The sequence below is a fragment of the Palaemon carinicauda genome, chromosome 21, assembly GCF_036898095.1.
Source record: "Palaemon carinicauda isolate YSFRI2023 chromosome 21, ASM3689809v2, whole genome shotgun sequence".
NCBI classification, from domain to species: domain Eukaryota; kingdom Metazoa; phylum Arthropoda; class Malacostraca; order Decapoda; family Palaemonidae; genus Palaemon; species Palaemon carinicauda.
In genome coordinates, this window is record NC_090745.1 from 99,099,675 (window position 1) to 99,127,518 (window position 27,844).

Here is a 27,844-nt window from a genome sequence, read left to right on the forward strand (position 1 = left end):
TGATAGGCTTTGGAGGGGTTGCTGGCTTGAGTCGGTTAGATCCCCTAGAGTACAATTCTCATTGTTTAGATTCGAAGCATGGTGCAAGACTTTGTCCAAAGACCACATGATGAGCTTTGGAGGGGTTACTGGCTTGAGTCTAGTGCATGCTTTTAGGATCTTATTAAAGATTTCACTAGAGAGGTCCACTCCAGAGGTATACAGAAGTGGTTTAGCCAGGGCTGACTCACACGAGGTAATCATATTGGAAGCCAGGCCTTGTTCAAGTAGGAATATGAAGAAAACTAGACCGAAATCTATCGATATTTCTGTCGGTTCCTTTGATTTCACAAAGGACACCCATTTCTTCCATGATGATTCCTATTGTCTCCTAGTCGAACTTGACTTATACTCTTCGATGAAGTCAACTTTATCCTTAGAGATTCTAAATCTTTTGTTCGCCACTAGGGCGAGAAAATCGTGAGATGTAAGTTGTTGGTTCTCAAAGATGAAGCGCAAGCAGTCGACTTCTGGACCAGATTGCATAATGCTGGGTCCGGCAGAGGGAACAGCTTCAGTTTCAGTTTCAGTTCTAGAACTAGAGGGAACCAGTTGCTTTGGATCGCTACAGCTGCTGTCCTTCTGAAGGATCTTAGCTTGTCGAGGAATCTTAGCAGGAGGATGGTTGGTGGAAACAGGTAAATGTGGTTCCAAATGTCCCGTTCGAGGGACGTGATGTCCATCGCCTCTGCTTGAAGGTCCATCTAAGGGGCTACATAACGAGGTAATTTCTTGTTGTCGCTCATTGTGAAGAGGTCAGTCTGCAGTTCCGGGACTTTTTCTGAGGTGAAGGAGAATGGGTCTGCGTCTAGGGACCATTCTGTCTCTATGGGCTTTCGCCTGTATAGAGCATCTGCCGTCACCTTGCGGAACCTTTGTAGGTGAACTGCTGACAGGTGCCATCCCTTCTTCCTTATCAGGTGAAAGGTGGCTAATATCACATCTCCTTTGTGAGATGATCTCGAGCCTTGTCTATTTAGACATTTTACTATCCCTTCGTTGTTTAGGGCCAATCTGATGTGGATTGTTCTGCGAGGGGATAGCCTCTTCAACGTCAGGTAAACTGTCAGAGCTTCCTCAACGTCGATATGAAAGGTTTTGAACTGGTACGACCAATTCTTCTGCACTTTTCTCTTGTGAGAATGGCCACCTTATCTTTCAAGGAGGAGTGTACCTCCATTGATGGTTATGGTGGTTGCAGGGGAAATGTTCGTGCTAGACTCTTGGCTGTTGACCACGGCCTTAACAGCGTGCGCAATAGGGTCGGGGCCAGCCTTGGTTGGTCTCTTCGAGCTTTTGATGCGTATCTTCTCCAGACCCTTGACGCATCTTTTAGACGTACTGTACCTTTAGCACTGGGTCTGTCACTGCTGCAAACTGGAGAGAGCGCGATACTCTTTCCTGTTGGCGTTCTGAAATCCTCTTGTGACAGATCCCTTTATCTCTCCTCCCTTCTTGAATAGAATGGAGAGATGGTGTGACTTTAAGTCCCATTGGATTCCTAGCCATTGGAACTTCTGAGCTGGAGGAAGGCGAGACTTCTTGCGATTGATGTTGAAGCCCAGGTGATCCAGAGACTGGATAGCCTTGTTGGCTGCCTGCAGATAAGTAGTCTTGGATGTTGCCCATACTGGTCAATCGTCTAGATATGCTAGTAATTGAACTCCTTCGGAGTTTAGCTACTAGACTGATTGTATTCAGTCCGAAGGACATTGCTCTGAAGAATCACTTCTTCTGTAGCATGAATCCAAGGTAGAAGGAGAAAGGGTGGCTCAATAGAAGATGCCAGTGAGCATCTGTTGGGTCTATTGTGGGTGTGTTTGCTCCTTTTGGGAGAAGGGTCCTAATGTGTTACCAAGTAAGCATCCGGAACTTATTGTTTTCGATGAACTTGTTGAGTGGAGACAAGTCTAGAATGAACTTTGAGTTTGTCTGAGTCTCTCTTGGGAACACAAGACAGCCTTCCCTGCTTTTTGATGGACTTCGCTTTCCTTCTTACCTTCTTGTTCAAAAGTTCTGAGGTATATTCTGCTCACGAGGGGGTGGAGTGTTAGAAGAATTTTGGAAAACGGGTTGGAATTCTATTCCATTTCCACCCGAGTCCATTCGTTAATAGGCTTTGGGCCCAGGGATCGAAGGTCCCGCGATCCCTGATACGGTCTACCTCCTACCTGGAACCCCTCTTTGGGTGTGGGGTCCTGTGGATTTGTTTTCGTGACCACGTCCTACTCGGCCCCAGGAGGAGTTATCTCCGGGTGAACTTCTCTTAGGGCCATTTCCTTTCTGACTTAAGGTGAAAGGAAGTCGATTGCCTCTCAATGTTGGGGTTAAGGATTGGTAACTGAGCCACCACTTGTTGAAGGACCATCTGGAAGTGGTCTGAGGCTTCGTGATCGTAGTCACGGCAGAAAGTTGTGTAGATCTGCATGGTCTCCTTGCCTTTTTATTTTTAGGCTGGGGACCTCCGTCTGTTGAAAGATTTCCTCTTTGAGCTCATGCCCCACTTTTGGAGAAGGTTCCAGTTCTCCGTGGTTGCTCTGGCTATGATCTCTTAGACCAGTTCCTGTGGGAAAAAGGTCTTTACCAGAGGTGTTTGAGGTAATCAATTTCCTTGGTTCGTGTCTTAAGGTTGCTGAGGTCAAAACTGACTCTCTGCAGGCTCTCCTCGCTCTGAGGAAAGCATATAAGTTTTTCACAAGGGTACCCATGGGGGACTTAGCCAGGAAAATGATCCTTTCTGGGACGTTCTGTAGACCTGCACTCATTTCCAGGCAGTTCTGATGAGAAAGGGAAGCCACTAGTCTCTCTTTCGTTTCCTGTTCCCTCCTCAGAAGATGGTCTGGCAACTTCGGAAGGTTCTCATTGAACTGCTAGCCTGCTATCTCTGGATCCAACTTAGAGACGGAGAAGGTTAGACTGACATCCTTCCACTTCTCCTCGCAGGCAGGTAGTGCTAGAGAGAATGGTTTGCATTCCTCTAGGGTTGGGCAAGGATTTTCCTTGTCGACTGCCTTGACGGCGAAGTCTAGTACTTTCTCCGAACAGGGGAAAGAGATGGAGGAAGGAGCAAGAAACATGGGATGTCTCTTGCTCAGTGCAGAGACTTTGGAGTTGGTGTACCCAGCTCCCTTCAAGGTTTTCAGCATGATGGCTTGAGCCTTGTCATGTTCGAAGACAATGACCTCTTTGGGTACCGTTTCCTCACGGGTTGCATGTTCATCCCCCAGTCTCATGTAGCATTCTGGGTAAACTGAAAAGGTAGGCCAGAACTCAAGATCTTCAAACAGTTTGGTCCCCAACTTCTCTGAGACAAATAGTTTCCCATTCATCATGGACATATGGTCCGTATACCTCCAGGGGTTGGTTTCGGAGCGGTGAGAGAAATTCAGCACCTTAAGGAGCTTCTTAGTAGAGCTCTTGGTAGGTCCTGGGCGGTCCGTCCTCTCTTGCAATAGTATCTGTTGCAGTCTGAGTGATTCTCTCATCGTCTTTTGTACCTTTTGGAACAACTCCATTATCCGTTGAATCGAAGTGAGGATCTCTTCGTTCATGGTGGCCTACACCGGTGGTTATGGAGTTGGGATTGAAGAGGTTGACGGCATAGGTTGGTGTGCCGTCCCGGCAAACTGAGGGTCTTCAGTTGCCGTTGAAACGAATCCTTCTTCCTCCGCTTGTGGATGTTCCACGTCTTCTTCAGGGCCTACTTGTAGTAGGGCCTCCTCAGTGTCAATGAACACTTCTGACGTCCTTTCTTGAAGGATTCCCATGCCTTCTAGTGCCTTGTCTATGTCCACGTCGATCTTCATTTGTATGAGGGGAGACTGGACCTGTTCCTGGGGCACCATCGCAATAGGTAGAGCCTTGGGGAACAGTAGGTACCTTAGGGAGTCATCAGGCAAGTACGGTCCCTTGAAAATTCTTTTGGAATCTACTTACCCATTAGCGAAGGGCCTCCCTCGCTGTATCTCTAGTCTCCATATTGACTGAGGGAGCTTCTCCAAAGCCATTGGCCAGCAGGGTCGAACAGGTGGGGCAACCCTTCAGTTCCCAATACTTAAGGACTCCCGACACGATGCTGCAGGGGGCATGAGTCCTGCACTTCATGTAGCCACAAGTGTCTTTGTTTTTGCGGTTGCAGGCTAAGGCTACGCACTTCTATATTGGCTCCTCCTATGAAGGAAAAGGGGTTCAATGAGCATATAGTTTTTTATATCAGTGATATAAAAGCATACAATTTTTATGAACAATAGTAATTACTATTGTTTATGGTAGCTTAGGATAGTAAGCTGGGAAGGAAATAGAAAAGACATATCTACGCTTCCCACCCCAATCAATTACTGAGACCTCCGTCAATAATAATATTTTAGGTTCCTTGTTAGGAAGAATATAGGTGGAAGAAACTCTAGTACTTAAGAGTTATGGTTAATAAGTGTTAGTATAACTATATCTACCTGTAATATATCAATATTGGGAGGTGATTTATTAGGGTCCCAGTAATGAAAGGATTCCTCTGGGTGTTGATGGAATACTCAACCTTAACATGATATCGTGGTCCCAACAATAGACTGTGATAGAAAACATAGAATATGTTAGAAATTAACTGTACTACTTTATATTCTATATACTGTAGTCCAGCCGGCACATTACCGGGGTTAGGTTAGTACCTGGCGGCACTAACTGATAGGGAGAGAAAGTATTAAGGCAGGAGAGTTTCCTATTGTTATGGTTTAGCACAACAATTGGAAGTGTAGGAGGACTGTCAGGCTGCCTACTGTCTCCTTGCCAGAATGAGAATTCTAATGGAAGGGATGATAATCCATCTGATTCTAGCTTCTATCCATCCACAAAAGGCCTGCCGCCAGCTATACACCCGGCGGAAATAATTGTGGATGGCAGACCAAGGGAGGCCTGAAGACTTCTCAAAAGTAAGTTAGGTTTCCCTCCGGCAGCCGTCAGGGCCGGCTCAAACCTTCCCCCGGGGCATTCCCTTCCGGTGAAGGAAGGACATAAGGGGGAAGGTGACCGAGGAGGCTGCCTAACCGCCGCCGGTAGGGTCCCGGCCGGCAACGTAGAAAACCCGGTACGTCAGGTTGACTGACCGAATACCGGAGAAAGAATGTTGTGACAGCTATGCCGACACTAAAGGACAGAAAGGGGAGGGGGGAAGGGTCTTATAGTTCACTGGGGAGAAAGGTGGCGGCAGGTATGCCGCCTACCTTCGTCAGTGGACTGAGGAAGCATGGCTTCCTTTGCCGATGACGTCGTAGGCGGCAGCGGAACAAAGATTCCCCTGCCGGCGACATCGTCGGTTGTAATACAGGGCACCCTGAATTACCATCTAACCCCAAAACCGGAGTACTCGGCGGTGATGGGGAGAGCCGGCGGTTTCCACCTGTAATGGCGGTGGCTCAGGGAGGGAGGAAGGGTTTAGCCTCTTTTCTCTAAAAAAGAATATAAATTGAACCTTATCCATAAATTCTAGAGGATGTATGTCCCCATCCGAATTAATAAGGAACGATAGGGCGAGATTAAACATGGGGAATTACTTTACTAACGTATACATATACGAGTTAGGCTAGCATAACTTCGGTAGGAACCACAGCCATGGTTGTTACTGCCGGGGCCCCCACCGTATACGAAAAGTAAAGTTACATATTAGGAAGAGGAATAATAATCTATTTGTATGCACAATCTTCACTTCTATAATTTGCCTAACTAGCTAATATTATAGCTAAATACCGGGAAAGTCGCCCTACTAGCTAAATAAAATGCAATAATAATGGTGACAGCAGTCATAAAAAGGGCCGCCTCCGGTCGTGGCAATGCTCAACCTAACACAATTAAATTACTGGAATTTAACTATGAGACGGGAGCCAAAATTTATACATAGGAACGAATTAATACTCAACTTTCCAAAGAATGAAGATGCCGGAGATTGCATGATTAATATTCCGATAACTTGCGATAACACCAGGATAACATTAGGAGAACACTTAGTCATATTGGCTACAAGTATAGGAATGGCGGCCGGCAGTAGAGCGGATAGGAGGTCCACCGGGTACCTAGATTGGCACCCCCTTCTTTCGCCACTCTTCCCCCTCAAAGAGTTAAATCTATTCGGGGTAAAGATTGCTATGTGTCGTATCTAAAAAATACGTCCCCTGATATTATGCAATATCCTTAATTTTTATCATGGATACTCACGCCAGGAGTTAGAATCCTGGAGACCTTCGGTTTATTTCTCTGGGAGTATCACTGTAGCAAATATCCCTTGGAAAGGCTACCAACAGGAACCTTCCATCAGGACGACATGGCCGAGCCCAAAAATATATATATATTTCTGCAACTATTCATTTGCGACGGAAATGAGTGTCATTTTCAAAAAGAGAGGAATTTTTTCTATAGAAAAAAAGTAGTTTTTTCCCTAGGTTACATTGCCCTGTAATACAGTACAATAATACCGCGTAGCGAGCCATGGTGGATCAAAAGCTATTAGAGGGACAAGATGTGAATCATTGATAAATATACTTAAATTTCAACCCATTTACTTGAACAATATATTTTTCCAGTTAGTTATATAGTTTATGATGCATTTAAGGGTATTATTGCTGCAAATCACTCGTTTTTACTTTCCCCCAAACCCTGGTTACACAGTAATACTCTGTAATTGTTTTCATAGGGGGGGCAGGAAAACTAATGAACGGGTGGTTTATTATCATTATTACTTCCTAAGCTACAACCCTAATTGGAAAAGCAGGATGCTATAAGCCCAGGGGCCCCAACAAGGAAAATAGCCCAGTGAGGAAAGGGAACAAAGAAAATAATATGGTCATGGTTAAAAACGGATAAAACACAAGATACCAAGTAAGAAAATTTCATGGTTTGAGTATTTTCTAAAAATTAAAATACGTATTTACCAATTAAAGTATATGAATCCTACAGCAAAATAAAACTATTATACGACCTTCACTGGGAAGCTCTTGATCCCCGAGGCGAATTAAAACTAAGCCTATAGGACCACCTGTTCAAGCAGCATTTGAAAAGAGAAAAAACATAATTCAAAGCATAATTACCTTCATATATATTAATTATCATGACATCTCATCTGACAACATGGAACGCACCAAAGAAAATAAAACTTTTAACTCCTGTCACCTGTGATGGCACTAGAGATTTGTAAACAATATCCTCGTAATGGAAACGAGATCTTCTTCTCTAAAGAAGAAAACTTAGGGTTGGAACTTGGACAAACTCGGCAAATATTATTATTATTATTATTATTATTATTATTATTATTATTATTATTATTATTATTATTATTATTATTATTATTATTATCATTATTACTTGCTGGGCTACAACTGTAGTTGGAAAAGCAGAATGCTATAAGCCCAGGGTCTCCAACAGGGAAAATAGCCCATTGAGGAAAGGAAACAAGGAAAAATAAAATATCCTACCAACAGTAACAATATTGAAATAAATATTTCTTAAATAAACTATAAAAACTTTAACAAAGCCAGAGGAGGAGAAATAAGATAGAATAGTGTGTCCGAGTGTACCCTCAAGAAAGATATCTTTAACCCAAGACAGTGGAAGACCATGGCACAGAGGCTATGGGACTACCCAAGACTAGAGAACAATTATTTGATTTTGGAGTTCCTTCCTAGAAGAGCTGCTGACCATAGCTAAAGAGTCTCTTCTATCCTTACCAAGAGAAAGTAGCCACTGGACAATTACAGTGCAGTAGTTAACTCCTTAGGCGAAGAATTGTTTGATAATCACAGTGTTGTCAGGTGTATGAGGACAGAGGAGAATCTGTAAAGAATAGGCCAGAGTAATCGGTGTATGTGTAGGCAAAGGGAAAGTAAATCGTAACCAGAAAGAAGGATCCAATGTAGTACTGTCTAGCCAGTCAAAGGATCCCATAACTCTCTAGCGGTTGTATCTCAACGGGCGGCTGGTGCTCTGGCCAACCTAGAAATCAAATAAGAGAAACTGCTAGTAATCGAATACTAATTTTTAAAAAATAATACTTATCGAATGCAATATTAATGTCATTATTCCTGTATGCATGACAATGAAGCAGCTATAACAATAAAACCAAGCACAGATACAAACTTTGCAGAGACTGATCAATCAAATATAATGAGCAATATTTGATACGCCATAAAGCTCAAAAATTAGATCATTTTCCAGCAAAGTTAGACATGTTACGAATTAAATCATGTTTGTGATCTACATAGATAAATCTAAATCTAGAAGGAAGGAATTAATCAAGATATGTTTTATTAAGTAATTCTTTGAACTGAACCTAATGTTTATTATAAAAGGAAGCATTCAAAATATTAGACAAACTTTAAGAAAATTAGAAACTTGTCAATTAAAAAGACTACTTCTTTTCTTTTACAACAATCATACATATAGAAAATAAAAGTGGTGTTTAAGAGCTAATATAGGTCTACTTGTTATTGTTGTTGCCTTCATGTGGTGAAAATGAAATAGAGACAAGGTAAACTATTTTATTGGAACTTTCGAATTTAATTAAAGTACAAAATACACAATAAGAAAAGTTGAGTCAGTAATTAAAGTGAGTAAAGTACTTCAATTGTATAGATATATCTTAAGCGAACTTCAGGCACCAGATGTATTTTGTATGTAGACAGATTCTTTAAGAATCTTTTATTAAAAAAAAAAAAATATCTACACTAAATTTCGGAACCCATTCTACCGACAGCCCATGTCTGTTTATTTGTTTTTCTGCTTATCGCTAATTAAAAATCTGGCTGAATGAAAATTGTGGTATTTGATTCCAAGAATTAAACTTTGATTGAATTCGATAAAGATCTTATATCTGACGTCACCTAACTTTTATTAATACGACTGATTGTGTTAAATGTACTTAATCTGCATTGCAACACCTATGGTTTGGCTCTAAACGGGTAAAAAGAAAAAATTGAAAATGTTTAAACAAATCATTTTGGAAGAAAATGTTCTCCCTGCACACAATCGTTCAAACGAGGTAATCATGGAGTACTTTGATGCGCAGGAGTGGATTATTCTGAAACTATTATTCAAAGTGGATCAAATCTAAACAATAAAGCATGTGTGATTTTTCACCAATGCCGAGACAAAAGCCTCGGCGCTGTATACCTTGAGTGTCAGTTGAGACTGATTTAGAGAACAGTTGAAAGAGTTCACACTAATAGGAAATGTCAACTGGCAAATATGGCCAACTCAATGATAAGTAAAATTTATAATAGGGCTTTGATAGGGAAGTTTTATTGGAAAAGGGTGTAGCAACATCAATATGTGTGTACACATCTGGTAATATCAGATGGTATTATACTCGAGTTAAAAAAAATAAAAACTAGACAAAATGGGACAATATTGATGGTCCAGGTTTGCAGAATGCTATGCCCTAATATTGGGTAAGATTTTTATCCTGCTCCTCGATATTTGCATGTATAGATTATTTTGCCTGAAATATTTGCTCAATAGTTACAAGCTCAACCAATAGAAGAATATTTTCACAATAATAAAAACGAGAATTCTGTCCGCAGACAATTTCTTGACAATCTGAAACCAACAAACATAGGATCGGTATAAAAAAAAAATATGAAAACTGAAGGAAATGTGAGTTTTAGATGAGATCAGACAGATGAAAACTAATCAGATGAAAGGTTGTAAACAAAACTAATGCGAAAACATCATTAGTATGCTGTAATAAACAAATAGATAAATAAGTAACCTTACCTAATGACACCGAAAAGACAAGGTTGATAAGGAGAGCTACTGTAGATTAAACACACCAGAACTAAATTATTATTATTATTATTATTATTATTATTATTATTATTATTATTATTATTATTATCATTATTATTATTATTATTAATTGCTAAGCTACAACCGTAGTTGGAAAAGCAGGATGCTATAAGCCCAAGGACCCCAGCAGGGAAAATAGCCCAGTGAGGAAAGGAAACAAGGAAAAATGAAATAATTTAAGAGTAATAACATTGAAATACATATTTCTTATATAAACTATAAAAACTTTAACAAAACCAGAGGAAGAGAAATTAGATAGAATAGTGTGCCCCAGTGTACCCTCAAGCAAGAGAACTCTAACACAAGACAGTGGTAGACCATGGTACAGAGGCTATGGCACTACCCAAGACAAGAGAACAATGATTTGATTTTGGAGTGTCCTTCTCCTAGAAGAGCTGCTTACCAAAGCTAAAGAGTCTCTTCTACCTTACCAAGAGTTAAGTGGAGTAGTTAACCCCTTGGGTGAAAAAGAATTGTATGGTAATCTTAGTGTTGTCAGATGTATGAGGACAGAGGAGAATCTGTAAAGAACAGGCCAGAGTATTCTGTGTATGTGTAGGCAAAGGGAAAATAAACCGTAATCAGAGAGAAGGATCCAATGTTGTACTATCTGGCCAGTCAAAGAACCCATTAGCTCTCTAGCGGTAGTATCTCAACGGGTGGCTGGTGCCCTGGCCAACCTACTACCTACTACCTACAGGAATTAATTAAAAAGAGGAAAACAAATGATTAGAATGTGGAGAAATGAATGACACATTTTTAGCTTTCTTTACTTTACTGCCCAGCATACAATATTATGAAGAGCATGCTTATTTCATGCAGCAGCACCAACCATACCAGAAATATCAGAAGAAAAAAAAAATTATGAGCATATATATTTCTTTGTACAAATCTATACATAAAGATATAAAGAATATGAAAAATTATATCCAAAGTAGATGGTATTACAGGAAAAAAAATGCTTAAAAAGGATAGTCACAGTGTAAAAAAAGGACGAGTGAGAAAATAGTTTCACAAGAAAGTCTCTGTTGTTACTACTTTTATTGGCTTACTTCTATGATTTTGTTGCTGAACAAATGTAATTAACTTAACGGAAACTGAAATAGAAAAATTGCAGGGAATTGAGAATGGAGTGTTTAGAAGAATATTAGGGGAGTGTAAGAATACAACAATTGTAACCTTGAGGGGGGATGTAGGAGCATCTGCTATACAAACGAGGGTAATGGATGGAAAGCTGAGGTACCTTAATAGCATTTATGAGGGAGAGAAGGACATACTAACAGCAATAGTCAATGATATGGAAGAAAAAGAAAGGAAGTGATGGATGCATGTGAAGAAGTACAGTATGCTGAAGAATGTGGGATGGCGATGAGAGAAGTCAAGAGATGAAACAAAAAGGACATAAGGAAGAGAACAAGAGAATAAGACACAAGCAAATGGAAGAGTGAAATGAAGTGCAAGGAGAGTCTAATTCTGTATAAAAACTGGAAAAGTGAAATCAAGGAGGAGGAAGTATATGACAACAAATTTGCATCAATCTTATTATTCAGAGCAAGGACAAACACATTGGGCTTGGACATAAAAAAGCAGACACCAAGATGGAAATATGAATTGTGTATTCTGTGATGTAGAAGAAAATGCAGACCACTTCATGTTATTTTGTCCACAGTATGGTTGAGCTCCAACAGCCATACGAAGAAGATAGTGCACAAACAGTTGGGAAATTCCTTTTTTTTTTGTGAAGAAAATACTGAAAATGATATAAGTGTACTACAACAAATGTGAATGAAAAGAGAAAAACGAGTGAAAATAAAGAACAAACAAAACTAAAAGACACAGAGGCGCCGTTGCAAAGGCAAAGCCTCAACGTGAATCTGATCTGATCTGCGAGACTTAATAAACAAAACAAATGTTAATTTAGGAACTTTCAACGGGAAAAAGAATAGTTTGGTAATGTAATAGAATATTTTAAACTTCTATTTTAAACGTTATTTTCGGTAAATTTTTAGTTTCAGCCAAATTTGGAAAAATGCAATAAAAATATATTTGTTGCATCAGAAATAGTGTGGTTTCAATGAATTTAACGTTTATTTTGACTGCAAACCAACCGATTTAGAGATTTACTATGTATACCCTAGTTCATCCCACCAATTATGGGGGACACCCTTTGGGAACCGGGGTTTTGGGTGGGGGAAGGGGGGGGGGGAGGGTGTTGGGGCATTGAATGATATTTGCAATAAATGAATAATTAATGTTCCAGCACCCCTCCCCCATACCCCTAACTAGGCCTACCGGGGGGAGGGGGGTAGGGCCCCCAGCGACCCCCCCTTAAAGCCACAGTAATTTTCAGGGCACCACAGAACCTAACAAACCCACCTAACCTAACCTAGGGGCCCTGTACCCCTACCGGGGGGGCTTCGCCCCCCCTGTGACCCCCCCTTATGGCCACAGTAATTTTCAAGGCACCACAGAACCTAACAAACCCACCTAACCTAACCTAGGGGCCCTGTATCCCTATCGGGGGGGGCTTCGCCCCCCCTGCGACCCCCCCTTATGGCCACAGTAATTTTCAAGGCACCACAGAACCTAACAAACCCACCTAACCTAACCTAGGGGCCCTGTACCCCTACCGGGGGGGGCTTCGCCCCCCCTGCGACCCCCCCTTAAGGCCACAGTAATTTTCAGGGCACCACAGAACCTAACAAACCCACCTAACCTAACCTAGGGGCCCTGTACCCCTACCGGGGGGGGGGCTTCGCCCCCCCTGCGACCCCCCCTTTAACCAGGGGTAAATTTGAATATATATATTTTGTTAAATCACTTCTTACCTTAAACGGAAGATGACGATGAAGATGTGGAAGGTTGTGGTTGACCCTCCTTTACAGATTTGGTACAATACCACACATGTCTATCCTCACGAAAATGTAAAGGCGAATCACATTCACCACACTGGACACTTAAAGGTAATACGGAATGCTCCCTTAGAAAACGATTCACTACTTCAGGAGTTCCATTATAATTCCCATGAAATCGGCCGATCACATCAAAATAGGAATAACAACATATTTCACACAACCGTACCGGAGGATCCATGACAGTTAAGTGACGTGTGCTGAAAATATAGAAACCGGAACTTTTGAAAACCGAAAACAAACGACAATCACGGGTTTCTCCCATAATGAAATAGGGAAAAAAACAAAATGCTATCGTTTACAATGTTATATTGCACGAAAAACAGATCCTTGAAACAAGACTGAGAGACCAATGAATCGTCCAATAATAACCCTTGAAAAGAACCCAGTAGTATTTAGATTGGAGGAGCGACATTAGTGGGAGGAGCAAATGCGCATTCAAGCAAATATTGTCACATTACGCAATGGGGCGGAGCCAAGTAAGATGAAAACAGACATACAAACGAACAAGAGCTAGGTCCCGTGGCAGCGTAAAGGTATACAGAACACTTAGAAATAAAATGCAGACCTACAATAACTGAAATAATTATCTCTGTAAGTAGACATCAGCGTCAATAATGTATTGAGAGAAAGTTTTTTGTTATCACGTGCTTTACTAGGAAAATATATTAATATAATACATTTCCCAATTTGGTTGAATCTAAAACTTTACCTTATTTTCTTCTCCAAATACGTGAAACATTTATTTCAGGACTTTCTCACCTCTCACTATTTCCGCTGCCTCATATGGCCTCTGTGCATAGCAATCATTAATGGAGCTAGTGGAAAACCGTGATGCAATTAAGGGAATGCTATAAATGAATGAATTGAACAAGTATGAATAACTTATGAATGCAGATAGAGTAAGCAATGAATAACAAGGATATGGTTCATGTATAAAATTCATATTTATTACAAAACAGTTCTTGGACGACTCCTTTTTTTTTTGTGAAGAAAATACTGAAAATGATATAAGTGTACTACAACAAATGTGAATGAAAAGAGAAAAACGAGTGAAAATAAAGAACAAACAAAACTAAAAGACACAGAGGCGCCGTTGCAAAGGCAAAGCCTCAACGTGAATCTGATCTGATCTGCGAGACTTAATAAACAAAACAAATGTTAATTTAGGAACTTTCAACGGGAAAAAGAATAGTTTGGTAATGTAATAGAATATTTTAAACTTCTATTTTAAACGTTATTTTCGGTAAATTTTTAGTTTCAGCCAAATTTGGAAAAATGCAATAAAAATATATTTGTTGCATCAGAAATAGTGTGGTTTCAATGAATTTAACGTTTATTTTGACTGCAAACCAACCGATTTAGAGATTTACTATGTATACCCTAGTTCATCCCACCAATTATGGGGGACACCCTTTGGGAACCGGGGTTTTGGGTGGGGGAAGGGGGGGGGAGGGTGTTGGGGCATTGAATGATATTTGCAATAAATGAATAATTAATGTTCCAGCACCCCTCCCCCATACCCCTAACTAGGCCTACCGGGGGGAGGGGGGTAGGGCCCCCAGCGACCCCCCCTTAAAGCCACAGTAATTTTCAGGGCACCACAGAACCTAAGAAACCCACCTAACCTAACCTAGGGGCCCTGTACCCCTACCGGGGGGGCTTCGCCCCCCCTGTGACCCCCCCTTATGGCCACAGTAATTTTCAAGGCACCACAGAACCTAACAAACCCACCTAACCTAACCTAGGGGCCCTGTATCCCTATCGGGGGGGGCTTCGCCCCCCCTGCGACCCCCCCTTATGGCCACAGTAATTTTCAAGGCACCACAGAACCTAACAAACCCACCTAACCTAACCTAGGGGCCCTGTACCCCTACCGGGGGGGGCTTCGCCCCCCCTGCGACCCCCCCTTAAGGCCACAGTAATTTTCAGGGCACCACAGAACCTAACAAACCCACCTAACCTAACCTAGGGGCCCTGTACCCCTACCGGGGGGGGGGCTTCGCCCCCCCTGCGACCCCCCCTTTAACCAGGGGTAAATTTGAATATATATATTTTGTTAAATCACTTCTTACCTTAAACGGAAGATGACGATGAAGATGTGGAAGGTTGTGGTTGACCCTCCTTTACAGATTTGGTACAATACCACACATGTCTATCCTCACGAAAATGTAAAGGCGAATCACATTCACCACACTGGACACTTAAAGGTAATACGGAATGCTCCCTTAGAAAACGATTCACTACTTCAGGAGTTCCATTATAATTCCCATGAAATCGGCCGATCACATCAAAATAGGAATAACAACATATTTCACACAACCGTACCGGAGGATCCATGACAGTTAAGTGACGTGTGCTGAAAATATAGAAACCGGAACTTTTGAAAACCGAAAACAAACGACAATCACGGGTTTCTCCCATAATGAAATAGGGAAAAAAACAAAATGCTATCGTTTACAATGTTATATTGCACGAAAAACAGATCCTTGAAACAAGACTGAGAGACCAATGAATCGTCCAATAATAACCCTTGAAAAGAACCCAGTAGTATTTAGATTGGAGGAGCGACATTAGTGGGAGGAGCAAATGCGCATTCAAGCAAATATTGTCACATTACGCAATGGGGCGGAGCCAAGTAAGATGAAAACAGACATACAAACGAACAAGAGCTAGGTCCCGTGGCAGCGTAAAGGTATACAGAACACTTAGAAATAAAATGCAGACCTACAATAACTGAAATAATTATCTCTGTAAGTAGACATCAGCGTCAATAATGTATTGAGAGAAAGTTTTTTGTTATCACGTGCTTTACTAGGAAAATATATTAATATAATACATTTCCCAATTTGGTTGAATCTAAAACTTTACCTTATTTTCTTCTCCAAATACGTGAAACATTTATTTCAGGACTTTCTCACCTCTCACTATTTCCGCTGCCTCATATGGCCTCTGTGCATAGCAATCATTAATGGAGCTAGTGGAAAACCGTGATGCAATTAAGGGAATGCTATAAATGAATGAATTGAACAAGTATGAATAACTTATGAATGCAGATAGAGTAAGCAATGAATAACAAGGATATGGTTCATGTATAAAATTCATATTTATTACAAAACAGTTCTTGGACGACTCATGACCCCATGTCAATGAGTTGACTCATGACCCCCATGGCAATGAGTCAACTCATGACCCCATGGCAATGAGTTGACTTATGACCCCCATGGCAATGAGTTGGTGGGGTACTCATTAATAGAACGAAAGTATGCAAGGGATGTATGTATCATAGCGGCCACCTTTATGCATGATGTCGACTGACTAAGAATACGGCAATGTAAGGGGGGTCACAGGGTGGCGTTACCCCCCGCCTTTCATGTAAGTAGGTAAGGACTCAGCTTGGTTGGTTAGGTTAGTTGATGTCCATTTTTTATGCGGCCGCTGATATACAAAGGCTCCATATGCATATTATGGATTGTTGTATGTGTTCTTATAAATAAAGTTATTTTCCCGACACAGCAGTAGAGATTGTGATAATCAGTATTGTAGTGTCAATAGCCAAAGAAGGATTAAGATGTTTTAATGACTTTACGGATCAATCGCTGCCAAAGTAACTGGTCTTTCCAATTCTGTCAAAACAGGATTTCTAGTTATTAAAATTCAGGGTTATTGGGTTTTTGTTCAATTTTTGTCGTCAGTAGTGATTTTTAAACCATGGTAGAGAGGGAGGGGTTAAGGAGAAGGGGCTGTATGTAATTGGTTGGGACAGGCGTAGACTTTATTGTTACTTGGCAAACCAGTTTTCCTATAGACTTTCTTATTACAGGTACTTGTCAAATTGATTTCTTTATGTGGAAAATGTTGTTTATCTTTGTTTGAAAAACAGTAATATGAAGCTAGTTTTATGGTTTACAAAATATGATTTTTCAATATTAAACTTACCCGATAATCATGTAGCTGTCAACTCTGTTGCCCGACAGAATTCTATGGAGGGATACGCCAGCTATCACAATACTAGAAGGGGGTGTTCTTACCAGCGCCACCTGTGGCCAGGTACTCAAGTACTTCTTGTTGACACCTCCTCAATTATTCCTCTGTCGTGCTTCTGACAAGACGTTCTGGGATACGCTTATGTTCTTGGAGTATTTTCACGACTTTGGTGAAGTATTTCTCTTTGATTTCGGCTGTCGCTTTACTGGAAACTTCTATTTTAGCTTAGTTAGCTTTTGGAATTAATTTGATTATTTTTGGTGACGAAGAGAGTATGAACTCTCGTTCACCTTTCAATGGCCGACCCTTCCCTTAGACGGAAGTGTTGGTGTCTAAGAGAGTATAGACTCTCTTTCTTAATTTTGCTTAACAAAAGTTATAGATTTATTTTATATCTCTCCGCCTCTTATAGGCCTCTTCGATTAACTTCCTTTTATTATAAACTTATTAAAATTAATTTTTATATTTGTTTATATTCGACCTTCCTAATAGTAGGCGGTCTTTTCTTGGTACCGAAGTTAATTATCGTGAGCCCGTCATTCGGTTTTACCTGTTAACATATTATGCTATTTTAAGCGTTTTGTTCATTCTTTCTTAACTTAATGGTTTTGATCCTAATAAGGAACTTTTCTTTTTGGGAAATATTTCAGTTTTTTCCTTTAACAATAATATGTTTTAACGATATATATGATTGGGCTCTTCTCTCAGGTTCTAAGTCAAGAGAGAGAGAGAGAGAGAGATAGAGACGGAGGGAGAAAGAGGATAAACGTTTCCCTCAAGCCTGCCAGGCGTACGAGTAACGTCGTTATCGTTTTGCTCTTATCCCTAGTCTCTTTAGGGGAAGAAACTAAACGTTTCTAGAGTGATCTAGTGTTTAGTCTCTTTCCAGCCACTGAATTTTCTTTCATTAGATTTTTCTGTTACATTGTAATTCTGTTTTCGCAATTACTAACTTTTGAGAAGGATAGAATTGCGTGTTTCAGGTACAAACCACTTAAAGTTTCGAGTTCAGTGAAATAAGTGCAAACAGAAATCAAAGTGATAAGTGATTAGCGCAAAGTATGTCAGTGTTATGCGTGAGGGTACTTTTGTGCGCGCCAGTCGTCCTCCCAGTCCGGGACCTCTTGCAAGCTCCCAAGCCCAGGGGAGAAGCAATGTCGAAGGGCATAAGGGTTCGGCAGGCCTTGATCGGCGCACAGAAGTATCCTCGGTGGTTGTGGGCGTGTCTTACCGAGACCGTCACTCCCACCCGCAGACGATTGAGCCCTTATTTTGCTCGTCTGCAGAAGAGATTTAGAGGAGAAAATAAAGGCAGAGTTACGCTGGTCTCAGGTCTCAAGACCTCTTAAACGTAAAGTCCAGACCTATGCCAGACGTACGAAGTAAAGTTCAACAACCCGGATGCAGTCATTGGGTTAGCTCTGACTCTCCTCAGTCATCAGTTTGTCGGGCTGAGAGTGCGCCTACACTCCCCCCCCCTATGCTCGCTCCGCCTGATCGCAGTACCACCTGCCAGGCGTACGATGTTGTGGACTCTACTACAGTCCATGCAAGCACAGCTTTCGGACCTGATGCGTGAGTGTCGTGCTGAGAGTGTTGCACCTCCTCCTCCTCCTGCACCGGTGGTGCACCAACCGCCTGCACCCGTTCAGCCTGTGCTGCACCCGCCTGCACCGGTGGTGCACCAACCGGCTGCACCCGTTCAGCCTGTGCTGCACCCGCCTGCACTCGCTGCACCCAGTCGCAACACCATCTGCCAGGCGTACGATGTTGTGGACTCTACTACAGTCCATGCAAGCACAGCTTTCGGACCTGTTGCGTGAGTGTCGGGCTGAGAGTGTTGCACCTCCACCTGCACCCTTTCAGCCTGTGCTCAACCCGCCTGCACTCGCTGCACCCAGTCGCAGCACCATCTGCCAGGCGTACGATGTTGTGGACTCTACTACAGTCCATGCAAGCACAGCTTTCGGACTTGTTGTGTGAGTGTCGGGCTGAGAGTGTTGCACCTCCCCTGCACCCGTTCAGCCTGTGCTCAACCCGCCTGCACTCGCTGCACCCAGTCGCAGCACCATCTGCCAGGCGTACGATGTTGAACCTCTTTCTGTGTTCTCTGTTCCCAGTGTTGTTCAGCCTCAGCCTTCTTTAAGGCAAGCTTCGGTTTGGGATCAGGAGGATTACCCCACTCTTCCTCCTCCTCTCCTGGCTGCTCCACCGGTGGTGCAACTCTCGGTGGAGGTACAACCTCTTCCACCTGTGAGTCAGTCTCCTCAGCTGCTGCACCGAGCTCAACCCGTGCACCCTGATCCTGCGCCTCAGACACCTCTGCTTGCGGGAACTTTACCTTGTTCTGCGCAACCTCGGTCTCTTCACGCTCCACTCATACCACAGGAACAGGAACTTTCTGCACCTTCCACTGTTGTTGTTCCAGCTCGTTCTGACTCTGCTGTTCAGCATACCTTACCTCCATTTTCAAACCATGGTAAAAATATGAATCATGAGTTATGAATGTAAGGTAAACATTATGTTGATTTTTAAACCCCATGCAAGCATGCATAAAGCACTCTAGCACTGGTCATGGAATTTCTGAGAAATGTTAAACGCCATGCACACGCTCTGCTTTCCTTACAGCAGGCTCTGCTTACAGCAGGCTCTGCTTACTACATGCTCAGCATTCAGCATGCTCTGCATACAACATGCTCTGCATACAGCATGCTCTGCATTCAGCATGCTCTGCATACAACATGCTCTACATACAGCATGCTCTGCATACAGCATACTCTGCATTCATCATGCTCTGCATACCTTACCGCATGCTTCTCAACATATCTTGGGTTGTTGCCAACTCACTAGACTGTCAAGCAGTTTCATAACGTTGCCTTCTAGTCTGCTGCTTTTGCACCAGTGAACCCTCACTCAGAGAACTTAGCTTTTCTAGGATAAGGTCCCTGTAGATGAGAAAGTTCTTTTCTCCCTCCTTCTGATATTCCCTTGAGGACTCTGTCATTTGGAGGGAGCCTTTAGCTGCATAACCTCTTATGGACTTTTATTTAAGCATAACATGCTTACAGGGAAGGTAATGGTTCCACTTCAGCCGCTAATCCCGTCTGTTACCACACCTGCTCCCATAGACCTTGAGCTGTGTTGCATGACATGCAGTCCAAGCTTAGTCCTTGTTAGAGGATTTTTGTTTACGGAGTCAATGTGTCACGGGGAAGACGTTCAACAACCAACAGAAGGGACTTGTTGTGACGCAGTGCGGCAACCTCAGCAACCCGTTAAGGAGTTGTCTGTACGACCCAGATAGTCTAGACAGATTCGGGTTGTCACTGTACTTCCTCGCTTGCCCATGATTGTCAGTTTACAGACTGTGCAGCAGTATCATGATCTTGTGTCCGGCTCCGTCAGACGACTGGCTTTTAAGAGCTCCCACAAGTCGTCGCTGTCTGGAGATTTTCAAATGGACTATGGATCTGACCAAGGAACTGGGCCTCCTGGTCAATTTTGAGGAGTCTCAGCTCGTTCCATCCCAGACCATTGTTTCCTTGGGTATGGATCTTCAGAGTCGAGCTTTTCGGACTTGTCCGTCGGCCCCAAGGATCTTCCAAGCCCTAGAATGCATCCAGAGCATGCTGAGAAGGAACCGATGCTTAGTCAGGCAGGGGATGAGTCTAACAGGGACACTTTCATCGCTGGCCCTGTTCATCGAGTTAGGGAGACTCCACCTCCGCCCCCTTCAGTATCATCTAGCTGCTCACTGGATAAAGGACATGACGCTAGAGACGGGCTCAGTTCCTGTTTCCGAAGAGATGAGGTCTACTCTAACGTGGTGGAAGAACAGCATTCTTCTCAAGGAAGGTCTACCTTTGGCTGTTCAGACCCCCGACCACCGTCTCTTCTCGGACGCATCGGACACGGGCTGGGGTGCGACACTGGACGGACAGGAATGCTCGGGAACATGGAATCAGGAGCAAAGGACACTTCACATCTATTGCAAGGAGTTGTTGGCAGTTCATCTGGCCTTGATAAACTTCAAGTCCCTCCAGCTTAACAAGGTGGTGGAGGTGAACTCCGACTACACCACAGCCTTGGCTTACATCTCCAAGCAGAGAGGGACTCATTCGAGGAAGTTGTTCAAGATCGCAAGGGACCTCCTCATTTGGTCAAAGATCGAAAGCTCACGCTGGTAACGAGGCTCATTCAGGGCGATATGAATGTCATGGCAGATCGCCTCAGCCGTAAGGGTCAGGTCTTCCCCACAGAGTGGACCCTTCACAAGAATGTTTGCAGCAGACTTTGGGCCCTGTGGGGTCTGCCAACCATAGTTCTATTCGCTACCTCGATGACCAAGAAGCTCCTCTTGTATTGTTCTCCGATTCCAGACCCAGCAGCAGTTCGCGTGGATGCCTTTCTGCTGGATTGGTCCCATCTCAACCTGTATGCATTCCCGCCGTTCAAGATTGTCAACAGGGTACTTCAGAAGTTCGCCTCTCACAAAGGGACACGGTTGACGTTGGTTGCTCCCCTCTGACCCGCGAGAGAAGGGTTCACCGAGGTACTGCAATGGCTGGTCGACGTTTCCCAGGACTCTTCCTCCTAGAGTGGACCTTCTGCGTCAACCTCACGTAAAGAAGGTACACCCAAACCTCCACGCTCTTCGTCTGACTGCCTTCAGACTATCGAAAGTCTCTCAAGAACTAGAGGCTTTTCGAAGGAGGCAGCCAGAACGATTGCCAGAGCAAGGACGACATCCACTCTCAGAGTCTATCAGTCTTAATGGGAAGTCTTCCGAAGCTGGTGCAAGGCCAATGCAGTTTTCCTCAACCAGTACCACTGTAACCCAGATTGCTGACTTCCTGTTACATCTAAGGAACGTAAAATCCCTATCAGCTCCTACGATCAAGGGTTACAGAAGTATGTTGGCAGCGGTTTTCCGCCACAGAGGCTTGGATCTTTCCTCCAACAAAGATCTACAGGACCTCCTTAGGTCTTTTGAGACCTCAAAGGAACGTCGGTTGTCCACTCCAGGCTGGAATCTAGACGTGGTCCTAAGGTTCCTAATGTCATCAGGATTTGAACCGTTCCAATCAGCCTCTTTTAAGGACCTCACATTAGAAACTCTTTTCCTCGTGTGCTTAGCAACAGGTAAAAGAGTAAGTGAGATCCACGCCTTCAGCAGGAACATAGGTTTCACATCTGAAACGGCTACATGTTCCTTGCGGCTCGGTTTTTTTGGCTAAACGAGCTTCCTTCCCGTCCTTGCCTTAAGTCGTTCGAGATCCCAAGCCTGTCCAACATGGTGGGGAACGAACTAGAGAGAGTACTTTGCCCTGTTAGAGCTCTTAAGTACTATTTAAGAAGGTCAAAACCATTACGAGGACAATCAGAAGCCTTATGGTGTGCTATCAAGAAGCCTTCTCTACCAATGTCTAAGAACTCAGTTTCTTACTACATCAGGCTTCTGATTAGAGAAGCAAATTCTCATCTGAAGGAAGAAGACCTTGCTTTGCTGAAGGTAAGGACACATGAAGTGAGAGCTGTGGCTACTTCAGTGGCCTTCAAACAGAACCGTTCTCTGCAGAGTGTTATGGATGCAACCTATTGGAGAAGCAAGTCAGTGTTCGCATCATTCTATCTCAAAGATGTCCAGTCTCTTTACGAGGACTGCTACACCCTGGGTCCATTCGTAGCAACGAATGCAGTAGTAGGCGAGGGCTCAGCCACTACATTCCCATAATTCCATAACTTTTTAACCTTTCTCTTGAATACTTTTTATGGGTTGTTCGGTCGGCTAAGAAGCCTTCCACATCCTTGTTGATTTGGCGGGTGGTCAATTCTTTCTTGAGAAGCGCCGAGGTTAAAGGTTGTGATGAGGTCCTTTAGTATGGGTTGCAGCCCTGTATACTTTAGCACCTTTGGGTTGATTCAGCCTCCAAGAGGAACGCTGCGCTCAGTAAGGAAGACGAACTTAAAAAAGAGACAGAGTAACGGTTCAATTCGACTTCCTTACCAGGTACTTATTATTTCATTGTTATTTGAGATAACTGTTATATGAAATATGGGATACTTAGCTATCCTTTAATCTTGTACACTGGTTTTCACCCACCCCCCTGGGTGTGAATCAGCTACATGATTATCGGGTAAGTTTAATATTGAAAAATGTTATTTTCATTAGTAAAATAAATTTTTGAATATACTTACCCGATAATCATGATTTAATTGACCCTCCCTTCCTCCCCATAGAGAACCAGTGGGACCGAGGAATAATTGAGGAGGTGTCAACAAGAAGTACTTGAGTACCTGGCCACAGGTGGCGCTGGTAAGAACACCCCCTTCTAGTATTGTGATAGCTGGCGTATCCCTCCATAGAATTCTGTCGGGCAACAGAGTTGACAGCTACATGATTATCGGGTAAGTATATTCAAAAATTTATTTTACTAATGAAAATAACATTTTATGCCACCTTGCTGGTTGGGAAGCAAACACAGGGTTGAAGTTTATTCTTAGGGTAAGCTAACGATACGGCTCTCTAAACACGGGGAGTTGCTGATAGGTAAGTAGCTAATGATCCATCTCCTAGGTTAGGTTAGGTTATGTGGAGAACCTCAGGTTAGGTGGCGTTCTTGTGTTTGTTTTCCTTTTGAAATGTGATTTTTCAGTTGTAACTTTTGGAATTTTAAAACGTCTAGAATCTGAAAAATATGAATTTCCCCCCAATTACTTGCATCAGAACAGTTCAAAGTACCCAAATACACCGGGAACAATTATTTTATTCATTAGTATTATTGTGCTATGGTAAATATTCACCTGCATTTTAATAACTGACCAGGTCCATCCCAACCAAATATAAAGGCTCCAGGTGGGAGACCTGGCCCCTGTGTTAAGTTAGGACACATCCCTGTTTGGTAACAGCCTTATTAGGACCATGGCTGATTCAAATTTTTATCGAGGCATATTCAGACCTTCATATGATGTAATTGCATATGGTGTAATTACATTACATTTGTAACATTGTTTTGTAATATTGTTTCAGTGTTTGTAATCCATAATTAGTCCAATATATGTTATGGAAATATATTAGGAAAGCAATGGAAATCCAATCTTTTCACATTTTTAGGACTATTTATTTTGTATAATTGCATATTGCTTTGATTTTTAAAATAGTTAATATATATATATATATATGTATATATATATATATATATATATATATATATATATATATATATATATATATATATGTATATATACAGTATAATATATATATATAAATATATATATATATATATACATATTACAGTATACATATATATATATATATATATATATATATATATATGTATATATACAGTATAATATATATATATATAAATATATATATATATATATATATATATATATATATACATATTACAGTATACATATATATATATATATATATATATATATATATATATATATATATATATATATGTATACATGTATATATGTATATATATATATATATATATATATATACATATATACATATATACTGTATATATATACACATATATGTGTGTATATATTATTATTATTATTATTATTATTATTATTACTTGCTAAGTTACAACCCTAGTTGGAAAAGCAGAATGCTAAGCCCAGGGGCTCCAACAGGGAAAATAGCCCAGTGAAGAAAGGAAACAAGGACAAATAAGATATCTTAAGAGTAGCATCAAAATAAATATCTCCTATATAAACTGTAAAAAACTTTAAGAAAACAAGAGGAAGAGAAATAGGATAGAATAGTGTGCCCGAGTGTACCCTCAGGCAAGAGAACCGTAACCCCAAGACAGTGGAAGACCATGGTACAGAGGATATGGCACTACCCAACACTAGAGAACAATGGTTTGATTTTGGAGTGTCCTTCTCCCAGAAGAGTTGCTTACCATAGCTAAAGAGTCTCTTCTACCCTTACCAAGAGGAAAGTGGCCACTGAACAATTACAGTGCTGTGTTAACCCTTTGAGAGAAGATGAATGTATATATATATATATATATATATATATATACTGTATATATATATATATATATATATATATATATATATATATATATATAAATATATATATATCTATCAGAAGATAAAACTGATAAATATTACTTAGTATATAATGCTAGGTATTGGAGGCAAAAGAATACAAGAAACAAAACAGATAAAATTATATCATAAGAAGCAAACAAATAGTGTTTTGTTTTCTATGTATGGTAAAGTATGTTTTTTATTACGTGTATGTATGTGCATGTTTGTGTCAGTTGCATAATCTCCATTTGTCAGTTACTGTGATATATTACCGTTTTTTTTTTTTATTATTATTATTGTTTTATACTATCCCTTTATTCATCATTTAATTTCTACATATGTAATACTACTTTTCATTTTATTTTGTTGTTTTTAATATATTTATTTATTTCTATTGTTGGCATTTCTTTCATCTTTTTTCTTATTACTGTATATACAAAATTTAAAACATAATTTCGGAAAAGATTGTCTATATTTCTTATTACACTGTATTATGATGAGGATGATTATTTCCTATTTACTATTCATTTATTCCCTGGATCACTTAAATGACCCAGACTGTCCCGGACGTCTAGGTTCTCCGCGGATGTATTTTACATGCAAAAACATCCCTGGTGATATTCCGGACAATCACAGACATTCCCATACTGTGGAGGACTGTCAAGATTTCCATACGGTCCGGGACAATCCAGGAGGTTAGTGTGACCTTAGCAATATTCATATCGTTTTATTCTTTTACGTGTACATTATTTTAACTGAAAATTTTTATCAATCTTAAATTTTCTTCTTGCAGGTTTCCATGTTATGAGTTATATTCATAGAAGAATATTTCAAGTTAAGAAAAGGTTCATCGATCCAATTATAAAACCATCTGGATGCCTGAGGTCATTTCAGACATCCTGTAAAATGGCCAAAAGTAAGTTTGAGTATGTGAAGTCTTTTGAGACCGAGGACAGATTAGATCCAGGACACTGGATAGTAATTGCTCTGAAAAACTCTAATAGTCAGCAGTTTATCAAAGATTATAATCTTGAGCGTCCAAATGACAAACGTCTGATTCAGTTAATGGAGGACTGTGCTAAGTGTGTCATGGAAGAGTTTAAAGAGTTGCAACTTTGTTATACCTTTGCAGATGAATGGAGTTTTGTTTTTTCTAAGAGCACAACCCTTTACAGAAGAAGAAGTCCAAAACTGTTAACCAACTTGTGCAGTCTTACGTCAGCTTCATTTGTTGATCTTTGGCCCAGGTACTTTAAATCAATATCTTTGAAATTTGTGCCAATAGTTGAGGGAACTGTTTATTTATTTCCAAGTGATCAGGGATTAAGAGATTATATGACACAGCATCAGCTTACGTGTCATTACAGAAATCTGTATGAAACTGTTCTGTGGTCATTGGTTAAGATTTCAGGGTTCAGTGTTGACGAAGCTGCTGGCGTTTTGAAAGGTAAAAGTGAAGGTGCAAAAAATGAAATATTGTTTTCAAAATGCAACTTAAATTATAACAAGGAAGAAGCTGTGTACAAAAAAGGCTCTACTATCATTCGAATGGTGGTGCCTGTTCAAGTCAGGACTCCGGATGGTTCACTCACACAACGCAATCAAAGCCAGATTTCAGTATTGAATACTGACTTTGTGAAAGACTCATTTTGGGAAGAAGTTTTTCCACTCGGGCAAGACACAAAAAATACGGGAAAAACCCATTACTTGAAAGATTTGGAAAAGGAAACAAAATTGTTACCTCATGCATGGATTGTTGTTAGAATAGATGGCAAAGGTTTCCATAAGTTTTCAGAAAAGCATAATTTTATGAAGCCCAACGACCTTCGATCAATCAGTTTAATGAATTATGCTGCCCTAACTGTTATGAAGGAGTACTCTAATGTTGTGTTGTCTTACGGTCAAAGTGATGAATATACTTTTGTAATTGACAGGTACTCAAAAATGATGGCACGTAATGCCAATAAGATAATGTCTTGCATTGTAAGCCTTTTTGCTGCTACTTATGTGCATCAGTGGCGTAGATTTTTCAAGGACACTGCACTTCTGTATCCTCCTGCATTTGATGCTCGTGTTATATTATACCCAAATAATTCATGCCTACGTGATTGTGTTAGTTGGCGTCAAGCTGATTGTCACATTAATAACATGTATAACCTTTGTTTCTGGACTCTAATTCAGAAAGGTAACTTGTCACCTAAAGAAGCAGAAAAAAAATTATCAGGTACATTTTCCAAAGATAAAAAACAGATTCTTCTAAGTGAATTTAATTGTGATTATAATCAGGAAGATGCTATTTATAGGAAAGGAACTGTGATGTACAGAAGTAACCAGTCACCCGGCGTTGAGGTTTCATTTTCAGGTTTAGAGCCAAACATTAGTGCTTCAGAAATTGTTACTGCCCATGATGATATTATAAATGACAAGTTTTGGAATGAAAGACCATGGATTTTGGGCACAGAAAGAGGGGCAGTGACTGTGGATGACTTGGACAATTGAATATTATTTATGTAAAGTGAAAACAATAGTAATCCACTGTCATTATTACAGTACCTATCAGGTTCATCAACTATTTTATACGGCATATGTTGTTGTACAGTGAAATATTTTTGTACATACTGTATTTTTGTTATAAGCTTTTATTGTACAAGTTCGCTTGTCACCCTGCTTTTTTCATTGATAAATTTTAGATTGGGTGCTGCAAGTTATTTAAACTCATAAGGGTATTATTACACTGTTGAAGAAAACTATAACTACAGTATACTGAATGTTTGATAACATGGAAGACATTTTTATCTACAATATTGATAAATGTAAGGATTATAAAGATTTATTGTCCTGTATTGTATTTGCACAAAAATATAATGATAATTATACTACAATAATAGAGCAGTAATGTCCTAACAAAGTATATTTTACACCATTATGTTTTCTTTCATTGGCTGACAACTGTCCTCCCCCGTTTTCCTCAATTCTCACAATCGATACTTTGAAAAGAGTATTACAGAAATTAAATGTACTGT

The 27,844-nt window shown here is 40.9% G+C and overlaps 3 protein-coding genes across 6 annotated transcripts in view; 1 reads left to right on the forward strand and 2 right to left on the reverse strand.

The window, feature by feature from the left end:
- Nucleotides 1-7,244, reverse strand: part of LOC137615344 (uncharacterized) — an 85,309-nt gene extending 78,065 nt beyond the window's left edge. Inside the window, exon 1 of the mRNA XM_068345145.1 lies at nucleotides 7,113-7,244. The gene's annotated coding sequence lies outside the window, so the exon portion shown is untranslated. The remainder of the gene's footprint in view (nucleotides 1-7,112) is intronic.
- Nucleotides 1-27,844, reverse strand: part of LOC137615345 (inactive phospholipase C-like protein 1) — a 1,261,629-nt gene that overhangs the window by 482,941 nt on the left and 750,844 nt on the right. The window lies entirely within an intron of this gene.
- LOC137615346 (uncharacterized) lies at nucleotides 13,874-27,793 on the forward strand. Of its 2 annotated transcripts, XM_068345150.1 has the most exons (3): nucleotides 13,927-13,975; nucleotides 25,379-25,516; nucleotides 25,615-27,793. In XM_068345150.1, exons 2-3 carry the CDS (start codon nucleotides 25,408-25,410, stop codon nucleotides 27,318-27,320), a joined length of 1,815 nt encoding a protein of 604 aa, XP_068201251.1. In that variant the 5' UTR covers nucleotides 13,927-13,975; nucleotides 25,379-25,407; the 3' UTR covers nucleotides 27,321-27,793. The 2 variants fall into 2 exon arrangements, with proteins under 2 accessions (XP_068201252.1, XP_068201251.1); XM_068345151.1 differs by lacking the exon at nucleotides 25,379-25,516 and having other exon boundaries at nucleotides 13,874-13,975; nucleotides 25,615-27,792.

What these genes read in the sequence shown, in the direction of transcription:
- LOC137615346 (XM_068345150.1), top strand. Translation starts at nt 25,408, where the DNA reads ATGTATTTTACATGCAAAAACATCCCTGGTGATATTCCGGACAATCAC. An exon ending in GGTCCGGGACAATCCAGGAG is followed by an intron (nt 25,517 to 25,614) that starts GTTAGTGTGACC and finishes TTCTTCTTGCAG; the next exon opens with GTTTCCATGTTATGAGTTAT.